The 15558-nt window shown below is 33.4% G+C and overlaps 1 protein-coding gene across 1 annotated transcript; it reads right to left on the bottom strand.

Moving 5' to 3' along the window:
- Positions 1-1689: 1689 nt before the first annotated feature.
- On the bottom strand, positions 1690-9979 carry LOC106772759 (cell division protein FtsZ homolog 2-1, chloroplastic). The gene is made up of 7 exons (XM_014659340.2): positions 9214-9979; positions 8251-8550; positions 7091-7181; positions 5901-6025; positions 5307-5399; positions 2074-2139; positions 1690-1999 (listed from the first exon to the last, which is right to left on the bottom strand). Exons 1-7 carry the CDS (start codon positions 9859-9861, stop codon positions 1868-1870), a joined length of 1455 nt encoding a protein of 484 aa, XP_014514826.1. The 5' UTR covers positions 9862-9979; the 3' UTR covers positions 1690-1867.
- Positions 9980-15558: the final 5579 nt, after the last annotated feature.

Here is a 15558-nt window from a genome sequence, read left to right as displayed (position 1 = left end):
TTCGAGATCATCAGATTTAAAAACATGAGCAGCTTTGTCTGGATATCCATGTAAGGCATAACATTTCTCTCGAGTATGGCCTATTCTCTTACAATATGTGCACTGAGGACGCATACCACGACCACCACGTCCTCCTCGGTTGNTTCTGCCTCCTCCTCTTCCTTGTGGTGCTACCATAGCTGATGTTTCAATACCACCAATTGAACTTTCGTTTTTAACTAATGAAGGCACCCGAAGAAGTCGAGTAACTAAGTTGTCCATTGATGGAACTTGATCACCAGCTAACATTTGATCACGAACATGATCAAAGTCTGAATGTAGGCCTCTTAGAATTAAGACCATGTAAAACTTATCAAGCTTCTTGTTTAGGCCTTCTAAAGAATCAGCCACAAAGAAATTCTTCAATTCTTCTATAGCAGCACGGGCCTTTCCTATGTAAGCAACCATATCATGATAGTTTTGTTCAAGTGAAGTCACTCTTTGAGTTGCATCAAAGAGACGTTGCACATCGTTAGGAAAGATATCCTGAGCTTTTCTCCAAAAAGAGGAACACGTTTTGTAAGGTCTCAAAATTTCTAAGACTTCTTGTTCAACAGATTGCCATAGGGCAGCACATAGTTGAAAATCAAGCTTCTGCCATTGAGATTTCTCTTCTTCGGAAATGGTGGAAATATCTTGTTCAAGATGATCATGGTATCCTTGACCAAGAAACCATAACTCCACGGAGGAAGACCAAGATAGATAGTTTTTCCAATTAAGTTTTGCAGAAGTAATTGTAGGGGTAGCAGAGAGAGACGGTCCAAGACCAACCATTATAAACCCAAACAGAAAAAAAAAGGGAAAAATTGATTGTGGGTAGAAACCCTAATCGGAGCAACCCTCAATGAAACAACAAATCAGAGACCACAACACACCCAGGAGACTGAGGCGAAACGACCGGCAGTGGCGCGGCGAAGTTCCGACACGAGGAAGGCGGCGCGTGGAGCCCACGCGCCCGAGAGTGGCCGGAAAGAAAGGACACATGACGGCGCGTCGAGAGGAGGATGAGGCGGCGACCACCAGGGATGGGTCGCGCTCGTCGAGGCGCACCGAACCCTTGACTTCGCCGGAGAAAAGGCTGCGACGGCGGCGACGGACGACGGCGGACGGCGACAGGGACGATGTGGCGGCGGGCAAACCCTAACTGGCTCTAGATACCATGTAAAAAGTTTGGAGAGTTAACTGAGAAGTAAAATATTATTACTGTGCTATCATTCTATTACACTTAGTGCCCTATTTAAGAGACTATGGACCAACATAAATAAGGCTTCTAAAAAGCCTAAAACCAAAAAGCTAGTTAAAACAATACAATATATTTCAACAAATTTAATTACTTTTTATACGATTTCATTTAAATGATATATTATCTTTATTAATTTATAGAAAAAATATTTCTGTAGAATCTATAGAAAGGAAATAAAAAACATTTGAAATATTTTTAAACTTTAATAATTTTGTATAATTTTTAAAAAATATTTTCTAACTTTATCATTAATGTTTGTAAAATAATACATGTTTTGGTTGTCATGACATTTTATTTATACATGTTTCATTGGATAACTTTATCATTAATGTTTGTACAATAACATATGTTTTGGTTGTCATGACATTTTATTTATACATGTTTCATGGGAGATGAAATTATACCAGTTGATAAAAATAAGTTGAACCTCTCAGCATTAAAGAAACATTCTCTGTACAGGCTAATGAACTCATTCAAATATGCCAAGAAAAGCATTCATGGGAAGTGGAAAGTAATTAACTTTCGTGTTGTGTATAGCTAAGGGTGAAGAAGTGCAAGGGATTAAAGACATTGGGAAGAAGAATATCAAGCCCTTGGATATCGTGAACCTCCTTTCTTCTTTAGGAATTCAGGTATCTCAAACAAACCACCATCATTAAAAGAAGAGGATCTCCGATTAAAGCCGAAGCTTGAATCTGCCTGAGTGAGTTGAGTCGCCTGTGACCGGAAGAAAACCATAATTAGATGTATGCATGACAGGAATAAGGGTGGGGGGAACAGTTGATCCATACCTGCGGGGGCCTCCCTTCACCCTCCTCTTGACGCTTGAATCCAGTTGCAATCAATGTTATGCTGACCTGTATGAAACCAAATTTCATTGTTCAACACAATGATCGTATTATATGGTCAAAGTGTTGGGTGATTTTTGTAAAACTAATTGTCATTCACTTACTGAAGTTAACACAAAATAATGGAAGGATTATACTACAATTTCAGAAATTCAAATTCATTGCTAATCAGTCTCTCTATACACTTAAAAGGAAAACTTATAGTAAAATCTTTTTTTTAAATTAGCTATGAATTACGATGGTTAGTACACGACCATTGCATCAAACTACTTTTTTTTATCGAGGAACAATGGTTATATACGTGCTTCTAATGATACAAATTACATAGGAGTGGGGTATGTGGAACAGTTCTTTTAGGATATAAGGAAAAGAGAACTTAGTTAAGAGAGTTGGAATATTAAAGAGATAATTACTAGAAATGTTAGTTAGATATAAATTGGAGGACAAGGAGAGGAGAGCATTTTAATTTTGTAGACTGAGCATTAGCTCTTTGTAAAGGGGAAACCCTTAGAGAGGAGAGACTGCTCTCCTATTTCTTGTTCTTCTCATTCTATTCAATAAAAATCTTCCATTCTTTTTCTTATCAATTCTTGGATCCTAACTAATTGGTCCAACCTAATGGATGTTGGAGGGAGAACAAACGTTAGAGATGGAGGAAGCACAAAATTTGGGCTGCGGGAAAGCTGGCAGCGTTTGTGGGGGAAGATCCAATTGGTTGAATTGCAAATCCATTGCTTTGGATCTGTTAGAATTAGGAGTGTTGTATTGTGCAGCTTTTATCCAACTTCTTTTTCGTATGCACCTTGTCTAAGGGTTGATTGTTATAGGATATATTTTTTCCTTATAATGTATTCTTCCGTTTTCCATATATATAAAATATATATCAGCTGAACTTTGGCCTGAGTGCTTTTTAATCACATCCAAATTCAAGTTGGTATCTCAGGAACCCTGTTGTTGGGCCACCTCAGTCCACTGTCTCCAGCCGTTGGCTGCTGCCGGCTGCCACAGTCTGCCACCATTGTTTGTTTGGCAATTAGGTGCGTCTCGAGGAGCATGACTCAATCCCAATGGTTGCGTGACTAAAAGCTGCACAATGTGGCACCACACACTGATCGATGTCAACTCTTCTCCAGGTGCACGAGTCCCACACCCTGTCTTTCCGATTTTGGAATCACATCACCACTGTTCATCTCATCGGTGTCTTCTAGGAACATTTCTGCTCTTGTCCCCAAGGTTTGTTGCACTTAGAGCTCAAGGCTCTCTCCCTTCACAGCTTAGGGTTTTTCCTTCTTTCCTCAAACATGTTAGTGGCTCTGTCTCTGGAATGGCCTCTACTAATTTTGCCCCTTCCTTTTCTGCTTGTCCCATTATTACCACAACAAAACTCAATTAGATAAACTACTTATCTTAATTTTCATCCTTGGAGTTATAGTTCCTTAGTTAAGGATACCAAGATCATTTGAAAAGGAAGTCAGTGTTGTTTCAAATGAAAAAACAAAATCCCAGTGGCAGAAATTGCACTTCTAGCTATGTATTGTTTTATATAGCAGCAAGTTGAGCAAATGTCTCAGAAATACTCAAATCCTTGAAGACGTGTTCTTGCGTTTAGAAAAAGGCGTGGGATATTTTTCCTATTGACATTCAAGATCTCTCTGATGCAACTCAAGAATACCCTCTCACACAGACCAATCATGATACAATCTCACATGTAGTAAAGGCTCGGAGTGCAGCACAAGCATTGAAGAGATATATCGTGACTAATTCATGTTAAGGCATAGAAGATTAGACGCAAGCCTACACTTTCAAACAAATAACTCAGTTTTGATGACAACTATAATACAAAATCTTGGTATCTATAATGAGTTTGTTAAGTGTAAATCAACTGAACTTTGCATCTAGCACAAAAAGACAGCCCATCTTTCGCTTGAAGTATTTTGAAGAACCAACAAACTAGCAAAACTTAGATGACAAGAAAACAAAAATGAAAGAATTCTTGTGAGTTACTATCAGATGACCCCAGTTTATAAAGATAATCTCCTAGCTGCAGTGGAGAACGAAGCAAAGGCTCACCCCAACAACCCCTCCCCTCCCATCCTTCCATCCTTTTTGACTACCAGAAGCAAACCATGATTTGCATTACATTCCTATAGACAATGAAGGTGAGTCTTCCAAAAGATGTAGTGAATTAGAAGCAGAGATACTTGCTGAATTCAAAAGCAAGAAACTCCCTAATTTGTTCAGTATCCGAGAAGGAATACTCAAATGTGCATGTGTTCAAAGGTGTTCAGAAGATGACAAATACTCCAACAGTAAAGTACGAGGGTTCCACAAAGGTAAAGGAAACAAACTCAATCTTCTTACCCCCCAACAATATGGAAGCAAACAAAAACATACAAAGTATGTTTAACAAATTTCAAGTCAAACTGAACGAGCTAAGGTGTCTTGGCAGATATTATGATAATTATGACCATATTAATAAAATCTTACCCAGCTTGCCTAGTTTATGGAGACTACAGGTTACAGCCCCTAAGGACAACCAAGAGCCTGGACAAAGTCTATGGACGAGCTTATAGGGATCCTAAGGTGCATGACTTTGAATTGGAACAATATGGTAGTAACACAGAAGGAAGGTTCAGAGGCTGTTGTACAAAATCCAGCCTCATCCCAATCACCACCCAAGCCTCTAGACCTGAATTTGCATGCCGTAGCCAGTGGGTTTCCTTCCCATGGCAGGTAAGTATCACAACGCTATCAGGAAGGGTGGATGAAGATCATGGTGACGAAGATGAGAATGAGATCAAGCTTCCACCACTCCAACCTAGAAGACAAGGTTGATTTTAGGAGTGTATTGTCGGGATATAAGGAGAAATAAAATTAGTTAAGACAGTTAGAATAGTAATGAGTTAGTTACTTAGAGGTGTTAGATATAAATAGGGGAAGGATATCAGAGGAAAGGATGTTAATTTTGTAGATTGCATTAGCTCTTTGTGAAGGGGAAACCCTTGGAGGAGAGAGGCTCTCCTAGTTCTTGTTCTTTTCATTCTATTCAATAAATGTCCTGATTTTCTTTCTCTTCTCAATTCGTGGTTCATAAGAAATTCGTTTCTAGTGGAATCACGGCATATCATTTACAATTTCACATTATTAATGTTACAGATTTACACAGTTTTACTTACTTGACCGGTGAGTGATGGATCTATTACTGCTCCAAATATTAAATTAGCAGTTGGGTCCACAAGATCATATATAACCTCTGCTGCTGCGTTTACCTGTAAATCATTACATTAAAAGCCATAGCATACAAAAGCTTACCATACGGATAGCAGCCTGCAAGAGCATGGATAGCATATCATGAAGGCCATGTAACAAGTATTAGCTCAATTAAAAATCCAAGTTCAAAAAACACTCAATGGAAAAAAAGAATATGTAATTACAGTAACAAGATAGGTGGATTGTCTTTTAAAATCCCATTTATAAGCACAAGATTTTGCTCTCAACCAAATATTATATCAACGGTAACCTTTACATATCACAATAAATTATGCAGCACAACATCCCTATGAATTAGGCACTTTCAGGAAAATTATATTTACATTTTGAGCATCATGAAGCTCCAAGTCCTAAATGATATAAATTCCAAAGGAGCAAAGGAAAAATGTATGCCAACAACAATAAGAATAAAAATAAAAGTAATAAAAAGGAAGGGGAGGGGCATTTTAATTTATGGGTAACGGAAACAAATATTGGGAGACAAAGGAATAGCTATCTACCTCAAACAAGGTCAGATCAGTCCCCCCAGTTATGTTCCAAACAATTCCAGTTGCCCTCTCTATACCAATATCCAGCAAAGGTGACTGGATGGCATTTAACGCAGCATCTCTTGCCCTTGATTTTCCTTAAACACAAAAGAAGCCACATAATAATTTCAATAAGATAGGTAGCAAAATATTAGAATGTACTCAATTCGTGGGCAGTAAAATGACAGAAAGGGGGCTAAATCGAAACACAATGCCATTCCACTTTAATATTACAAAAAGAAAAACAGAAAGTGGTGTAGAAAAGGTCAAAAATTGTATTCAATCAACCATTACAGCATAATGTTAGGATGGGATACATTCAGAGTACTTAACATATCTTCAGAATATACTTGCATTATCATAGAATATACTGTGAAATAAAGTAGTTATATAAATGAGGAAGAAACCTTAGAAATATGTAAGGAACAGGTATAGAAAAATTACTTAACAAAAGTATTGCAGAAGGAAATCTGTTTAACATGCAGAACTTCGGGGATCTGCCCAACCAATGCCCAAGAGGCCCCAATTCTCTTACAAATGACAAGATATATCCTTCCCCATTAATGCTCGTATTTATTTATTGGCAAGGTGCATTAACCAAACCATCTCACATAACTAACTAATATAACTGACTCAGGTAACTATTAACCTATTGTAACTAACTTCTAATAGGGGTTTACCTAACAGAATTATTACCTGGTTTATTTTCTTAATTTATATAGGTTAGTAATATTACACTAGTGTTTGCATGAGGAAAGACAAAAAAATCTGTACCCACAGATATTTGTAGGTAAAATCTGTGACGAATACCAAATATTAAATGGATATCTTTAATGATACTTGTGGGTAATGGATACGGACATTTAATTACCTGTTTTCTGATGGGATGAGTTAGGGTATAATGGTATCCAACTAAAGGATAACTGCTACCGCTAATAATGACTTTTATGCCTCAAATAACATCATTTGTATAAATCCTTTCCTTTTGGCATGCATGCTGGAAAGCTAACACGACCATTGCACATGTGAAGCTTCATGTTATTACGCAATCTTTTAGCAAGAAAAACAAAGGATCAAGAACTCCTACAGATCCAATCTTTGCATGATTATGATTCAAATAGAAGTTCAAGACTAGGAGCCTACATTGCAGTTTCCATACATACCAGTTGCAGTTCCTATCCCCATTAGTGAAGAACCAGCATTGGCCATGATAGCTCGAACATCAGCAAAATCTACATTCACTAACCCTGGTATCTGCAATAATTTAGTAAGGAAAATGAATTTTTAAAGATTTTACAGAAAGATATAACCAATTTTAAAACATGGGCAATGAATGAATAATTTGTCTGCATGTTCAAACATTTTTTAATGATTGAACATGCATGAATAATTTTTAATGATTTTACAGAAAGATATAATCAATTTTAAACCATGGGCAATGAATGAGTAATTGGTCTGCATGTTCAAACATTGTTTTTAGAAGAAAGTACATTTTTTAATAAAATAGTCAGTTTTTACTAATTTTTATAAGTTTGGGTGAACTTATTTTATAAAGTAGATGCAGAACACTATTATTTTTTAGTTGCTTCTAAACAAACAGTTTTCTTCTTTGTTACAATCACTTTTTTTAAGCACAAACAAAAAGATCCAATATATAATCAGAACAATCTACCAGTTGGATGGCCAGTTTATGTTTTATCAAGATATAATTTCATGCGGAAAAAGTTTCAAACAAATAATTGTCTGAGTTCTGACAATTTTAAATCAACCCGTCAAACAACTTTGTGCCCTGTAGTCATAAATAGGAAAACAAATACTTCAAAATAGTAGTCATGTCAAGTCATATTCATGTTAAACATGTATCCATTTCAGACACTTCATGAGAACTTGAATACTCCTAGCTGCATTTTACTTATATTTTTAAACTTCTATTCAAACACAGCTGAAAATATTACAATAATTAGATAAAATGGACAATTTTATTGTGTACACTGACCTGTGTATGATTTTATAACAATGATTTAAGACATTATTTTATGTTAACTTTAGATGTATTATAGTTGCGTAGTGGACATAACGGTGATTTTTAAACTTTATCATATTTCTCATGACCTTGTATCTTATCTGTGTCCGATGTCATATTCAAGCCCTCAAGAGTGCAAAACATATGTCAGCACAACAAACTATAAGGTTGCAATGTACCCTTTTCATTCACCCTTTTGCTTTTACTTCTTTACAATCCAATTTTTATAGGAACAAAAAGTTTGAAGGAAAATAGCAATGCAAGTGTTAGTGTTCAAAGATAGCTAACAATATTCCATACCGTAATAATATCAGATATGCCACGAACACCCTGTCGAAGAATATCATCAGCCAAATTGAATGCTTCACTTACAGGGGTAGACTGAGAAACTGCTGTTAGTAGCTTGTCATTTGGAATAACTATAAGTGTGTCCACATTATCTCTCAAGGCTGTAATTCCTTCTTGGGCTTGAATAGCTCTCCTTCTTCCTTCAAATGAGAAAGGGGTGGTGACAATACCAACCGTCAGTACACCCATTGACTTTGCTATACCGGCAATAATTGGAGCTCCACCTGTGCCAGTTCCCCCACCCATTCCAGCCTGTAAAAATTAATTTCAATTTCCAAGCTCAGTGAAATACACGAATAAAGAACAATTTTAAGAACTACGAGCAAGACTGTTCCAAATTTGAAAATTTCACATACTTATTTCAAACTGTATATATCAAGAACCACAGGTTGCTAATCATTAAAAACTAGAATAGTAAATACTTCTAATAAACCCCCACCCCTATCCTTTTGAAACAAATTTCCCAAACAACCAAGTTTTTACTTGATATTATAGTGTACCAAGTAAAATTAAATTCAACATTATAAGAATAATAAAATTTTATGCCCTTTTTACCTTTAACTATCCTGGTTATATTATATTTTGAGCTACTAGCTTACAAACATATTAGATATAAAAATCATCTGTTTTCATTTAACATATTAAGGTTTTAGGAGGATCAGTTCGGCTATGACAAACTGCTTAGGGATCGAATTCTAGCTGTCAACTTTTAACTCAATTAAGTATCATCAGATATGAAAATCTCTAATGAGCCTCCACTTATCAAGGAATAAGGAGGATTGGTCCTTGACACTAATATTTTGACTTTATCATGTAACAGTTAGACCAAAAGATAATTCATACACAATTACAATTTCAATTTGCAGAAGCTATGATTGGAAAAAAATAAAAGAAAAGAAAAGTAGATGAACCTACTGTAACAAAGACCATATCGGCTCCATAGACCGCCTCTTCTATAGACTCTCTGCTTTCTTTAGCAGCATTCATTCCGGTCTCGGGGTTACCACCAGCGCCAAGACCTCGCGTAAGCTCATGACCAATTTGCAAACGGTTCTCAGGATAGACAGGTGACATTCTCATGGCTTGAACATCAGTATTAACAATCCAAAACTCCACACCATGCATCGAACTCTCTATCATGCGATTGACTGCGTTAGACCCACCTCCTCCAACACCTATAACTTTGATCTTTGCTTCATTGTAATCACTTTGAATAGACATAGCTCCTAGGCTCTCAGATACATCTTCACGTGAGCTATCCTTTCTTGGGCTGTTAACTGTACTGCTCCCTTCTCCTCTAAGCATTGACACCTCAGGATGTAAATCAAGAAAAGGTCCCTGGCTATTATATGGACTGACCCCGTGAGAATTGGCTGAACACTTAACTTCAAGTAAACCCGACACCTGGATGCCACCAGAAAATCCATTCCTGCGGTCATACATTTTAATGCAACGAGCTCTCCCAGGGTAATTCACCCTCAGATTTCTTCCTCCAACAGTAAACACCCTTGCTGAATTTCTAGTATTAGAAGGTGCAACAATTGTTGATACACAAGTGGCCATTTTGATTTTTTTGTATAAACTTCAAAGTTGGGATATGTTGGTAAATGTACGGAGGAAAAATAGAAGCTAAACAATTCAAACTTGCAATTCACCCAGAATTCTTTCTCCAAATACCAGTTCCTAAAATAAATAAACAGAAATATTAGGGCGTATTTGAGTTCCTTCTCACCTATAGGTTTCAAAACCTGTTTCTTTAAAATAATTTCATACTACTCAGCAATTAATTTGCCGTCCAAGATCAATTAAGATTCAAAATTTATATCCAAAACTAAAAGAAAAATAAAAATAAAACAGAAACACGTAATTGACTTCCCATCCTTTTCTCCTACTCCTGCTTTCATCTTATTCAAACACTCCATTTCATACCCTCTTCTTGTACCACCCTCATTTGACTCTCCGGTTAACCTTGTTTAATTACATTTCAAAAATTATATTATTTTTAATAAAATGCAGAACTGAAACATAACAAACACTAACACGCCACTCACAACATTAAGAACACAAAGGGGCAATACCCAAAATGGGGAACAATTGAATTACCGCATAGCAAAGCTAATTAGTAGAATCAAAATACCAACAACATGCAAGCTCGGGGCGATAAGTTGATAAGAAAAACAGATGCATAAAGTCGTAATTGACGAATGAAGTGGTAAAGGATGGAACAAAGAAAAGAAAGCACAATTGATGATAACGAAAAGAAGAATGACAATATGTATGAGTGTGAGAGAAAGAGGAATGCCTCAGAAATTCGAAGAAAAGAGCACGGAGGATCGATGAAGGGCATGCATTTGGATTGTGGAAGGATGTAATGGAAATGGTGAAATCAACAGCGGGGTTTATGTGTTAAACCAACCACTGAGCAGCAACACACTTTTCCTTTTTCTCTTTTCACATTTCATTTTCATTGAAAATTATATTTTTTAAATTTTCATTCAAAATTATATTTTTAAAATTTTCATGGAAAATTATATATTTAGAAAATAATGTGAGTTGGCTGCACTACGTCAGCAACTTTAAACTTGCGATTCCACTAACTTTTATTATTTTAAGTACAATATGTAGAAAGTATTTATTGTGCTGAAATACTGAATAACACTTCATTACTTAAACATGTTCCATTTGTTCAAGAAAAATAAATTGTAATTAATTTGCATACTATGTTGGTTTTGTTCTAAGAAATAAAATGTATAAGTTTTTTTTAGAGTATTAGTTAATCAATTAAAATGATTTTTTATTAAGAAGATTCAAGCGTAATTTTCGTTATTAGTTTAATGTAATTTTAATACAAGACTTTTACTATAAGACTTTTATAACCTGACAATATTTAGTTTTATCATCAAAATAATAATAAATTTATTAAATAAATTAATGAGTTATAAAAAAAAATGACCATTATAAAAAAATGAGCATTTCATTTTTTTTTTCAAGAGAGCGGAGAAATTTTATAAGATAAATTTAGATGAATTATCATACACAAATATTTTTTGTCTGACATAAGTTATGATACGATAATTAATCTTTCCTTATTAACAAAGTCGTAGCCTTCAATGCATTTTATAATTTTTTTTTTTTAAATTAAAAAAGAAAGGTAACCTATGTATTGCATATATTGAAAAGGATCATGGAAAATATTTAAATGTATCATCATGACTTAAAAATATATTTCACGTGTAAATAATATAAATATCCACGTAATAATTTTATACTCTGCCACGTCATAAGTAAAAGACACCTCAGTATGCCATATTGCAAGAAAGTTAACGCCGTCCACAGTAATTAACGGTAAGGGTATTGACTCAATTTTATCAAAATAGGGACCCAATTGGAACAAACCCACAAAAATAGGGATCTTCGGACCTATTAAACCAAAAAAAAAAATAACATATTATGCAATATGATAAAGTTCATAATTGTAGAAAAATTCTTTCATCTTCAAAAATAATAAAGATATCTAAAATAATAAAAGTATCATAACTCTTCTAATAGATATGATAGAAATGACAAGTTTATTTGTCAAACCATCACTCGATGTCATTTCACATTGCTCAACGTCAATGTTTGTTGGACCAGGTGGTGTTCAATGCCACTTTTGTGTTACCCAACATCATGTTCCTCTACAATATTGGTTGTTCTCTAACTTTGTAGTGTTAGGTGCGATTTTGATGTCATTCAGCGTGGATATTTGCTTCAAATTGATCAATTCTTATCTAAACACATGCTTTCTTGAGTTCTAATTTGTTGTCTTCCACCACAAATCCTTCCTGTTCAATTATTTTACACTTATAAACAAAGATATTAGAATAAACATAAAACAACCAAAATACAAAATAATACAAAATACACTAAACTTAAGGATAAAACAAGATTAAAACTAGGAGAAAGTTGATTTATTCATACCAATAGACACATAAAAATAGGTAAAAATATTGGATGTTATGATGAATGAACTAGAAAATTAATATGTTTCTTTAGTTCTTTTATTCTCATTCTTTTAGCATCATCTACAACAAAAATTCCCTTTTTACTTTACTAATCTTTCTAATGTGATTTTGTAAATGCCCTCAAAATTTGCTTTACTAAGATCCTCATTAAATGTGTTAAGATATGAATTTGGGTTGATTAACTCCATCTATACTCTCTTTTTTTACCTTTTGTATAATAGACGATATAAACTCTTTCATTAGACAGTCTACTTTTGAATTAAGTGGTCTATTTATTTGATTTGATTGAAAACGAAAACGATCATGGTGTATGTCATCATATTCGCATAACATTTTAAACTCTCTATTTTCAAGCTTAATATTGTGTTCACTTCAAAGACCCTTAAAGATACAAAACTATTTTTATTTTTATTATTTTACAAAATACCTCAAAGACCCTTAAAGACTCATTAGTGTGTGCTAAGAAGAATATCCATGTAAATCTTGAATAGTCATATACAATGATCAAACAATATTTGTTTCCACCAAGACAAAAAGTTCTCGTGGGTCAAGATGCATATGCAAGATTGTGGAGGTCTAGTAATACAAGCACAATTTATTTGAGCTAAAAGAACTTTTTAACTATCTTCCTCTCTTATATGTTTCACAAAGAGGATGAGTTTTCCATGAAATATTGGACAACCCTCTTACAAGGTTTTTCTTAAAAAGCTTTTAAATACATTTTAGATTTCAATAAGCAAGAGTGTTGTGCCAAGATCATCTTTCATCTTCTTTGGAAAATAGATAAGTTATTTTTTGTTTGCTAAGATTTATTAAATCTATCTCATAGAGATTGTTGTGTCATTTGGTTGAAAAGACAATTTATCCATCAAACATTGATATTGTACATTTATTTTTGTTGAAGGAGACAATGTATGCATTGCCACTCAATTGACATATGCTTAGTGGATTATACTTAAGTCCCTTAACAAAAAGTACATCGTTAATGGAGACAAGGTAAAAAATACCTATAATACCAATACTCAAGTGATATTTTCCTTTATAAAGGATATTTAATATCGTTCTTGAAATCCAAGATTCTAAGTTTTCTCCAAATTTTACAATGTAGAGCACAATTTAGGTCCATTCTCAAAAGAAGCATATATATTGTATTCAAGTTTTAGTATTTTTTTTTTCTACAAATTATACATGTGTGAGTTTCAAAAATGTAAAATTTGAAGGAAAAGATTAGGAAAAAAATCAAGAAGATGACATGATCAATTCATAAATTCGATAAGTAAACACTTCATCTTATCATAATTCTCTAAAGATTCAAATCCAAAATTGAACAATTAATCGAAAAAATTAAATTAATTATATGAATCAAATAAAAAAAATCATTCAATCTAATCTATATATACTTATCAAATCAATATTAAATCAATTTATATTTTGATTTTCATACTCGGAGATGCAAATTGTAATCACAAAGTGTTAAATCTATGGAAGGCAAGAACAAAATTGGAGTTTCAATGGTGGAAAACTGAATTTGACTTTTTTGATTTTAATTTTGTGAATTGATTCTCAAGAGTTCCTTCTCCATGGATGAAGAAGACAAAAAAAGTAATAGAAAAGTGAAAGAGTCAAAATGGAATTTGAGAGAAAAAGAGAGAAAATAAGATGAAGATATGATTTCTCAAAATTGACAATTAAGCAAATGATTTTTGTGTAAAAAATTGAGCACATTTAGGCTATATATGCATCCAAATCTAAAGTAAAAGTAGGCTTAAATGAGGTAATTAGGCTTAAAGTAGGCTATATATACAAAAATTCAACAAATGTGCTTTAAGTTCTAAGAATTATAGGAAATAATTAGACATTAAAATATAGCAAACATATGTCCATTTTAAAACTCTAAAAATATAGAATTCAATGCAACTAAAATTAGGTAAAAATAATATACTTCAATAAATTTCATAATTACTGACAAATTTACAAATAAAAAAAAAATTAGTTGCTAAAGCGGATCTAAATGACAAGTTTTAGAATTTTTATTACCAACATATATTTTGGTGGTAATTGGTAATTTGATAATGTCAATAAAATTTACTGATAATTTTTTTTTTATTATTGATAGATAATTATTGATGGTCAAAAGAATGATAATTATCAAAGGATAATTGCTATTGACCAAAATTTGTCAGTAATTATTAATAGATGATTTTTTATCATTAAAAATTATTGATGATTTTTTATCATTAATTTGTCCATAAAATTTACTGACAAGCATTTTATCAAGAACGTTTTTACCATCAATTTCTCGTGGTAATTTTGTTTTACTGACGAAATTTCGTTATTACTAATGATAATTACATTTTTCCTTATGGTAGTATATATAAAAAAAATTATTGAAAAACCAATAAGGAAAGGTCAGATTATATTACAGTTTAAAGTGAAAATACATAAGCAAACACACCTTAAGAAATTTATGATGGCTTAATGGTAAAGTTGTAAGGGAAAGTGAGAGGTTTTGGGTTCAACTTCCTCCATTAACATTTGAAAGTTATAAGGGTTTAATGAGTTTGGAAGGGGTGGGAGAGGTTATGGGTTTAACACTCACACACAGACATTGAACTTCAGATATTAATACTAAAAAAATGAACTAAAAATTGAAGACAAAACATATGGAAACCTTTGAGCTAAAATCTTCTCCCATTGTCATCATACTTTTCTTTTTTAATTTAGGTTTTTCTTTCATCTTGAGCTTAGTAATTTTTAGGCTTAGTCTTCTATATTCATGGTAATTAATCTTAAGATGATTTTCATCCTTTTTTTTATGAAGCTTTCCTTTCTTTTTTTTGTAATCTCTTATTGCTTTAGTATTTTCATGTTAGAATCTATTTAAAAAAAAATTGATATTGAGATATTTTTTCAATTAGTTGAGCCTTTTAACTCAACCTCTAAAGTTTCATCTTATTCATTTAAAACTTCAAAGCTCTAGCTTCCTTTGTTTAAGTTGATTTTGCTTTGAAGTAGACCTTGCATGAAGACTTTTATCAACAAAGTTGAGGCTTCGTTATGGTCATGGTCCTAGAGATGCACCTTGTGCATTCTCATGATTCCAAAAAAGCTCATGTGACTTTCTCCAAATCTTGGAGTTCTTGGATGTCAATAGTTCACTAACATGACTAACATTGCAAGTTGTTTTTAGTTGGATATTAAATGAAATATTGAAATTTGTTGGTATCATATTAAATTACTAAAAGTTATTAGAAGA

The sequence above is a fragment of the Vigna radiata genome, chromosome 8 (genome assembly GCF_000741045.1).
Source record: "Vigna radiata var. radiata cultivar VC1973A chromosome 8, Vradiata_ver6, whole genome shotgun sequence".
NCBI lineage: Eukaryota > Viridiplantae > Streptophyta > Magnoliopsida > Fabales > Fabaceae > Vigna > Vigna radiata.
Note: the sequence above shows the minus strand (reverse complement) of the source record. Positions and strands in the feature narration are given on the sequence as shown.

What these genes read in the sequence shown, in the direction of transcription:
- LOC106772759 (XM_014659340.2), bottom strand. Translation starts at nt 9,861, where the DNA reads ATGGCCACTTGTGTATCAACAATTGTTGCACCTTCTAATACTAGAAAT. An exon ending in CCGATATGGTCTTTGTTACA is followed by an intron (nt 8,551 to 9,213) that starts GTAGGTTCATCT and finishes TAATTTTTACAG; the next exon opens with GCTGGAATGGGTGGGGGAAC. An exon ending in GTGAAGGGAGGCCCCCGCAG is followed by an intron (nt 2,000 to 2,073) that starts GTATGGATCAAC and finishes TTCCGGTCACAG; the next exon opens with GCGACTCAACTCACTCAGGC.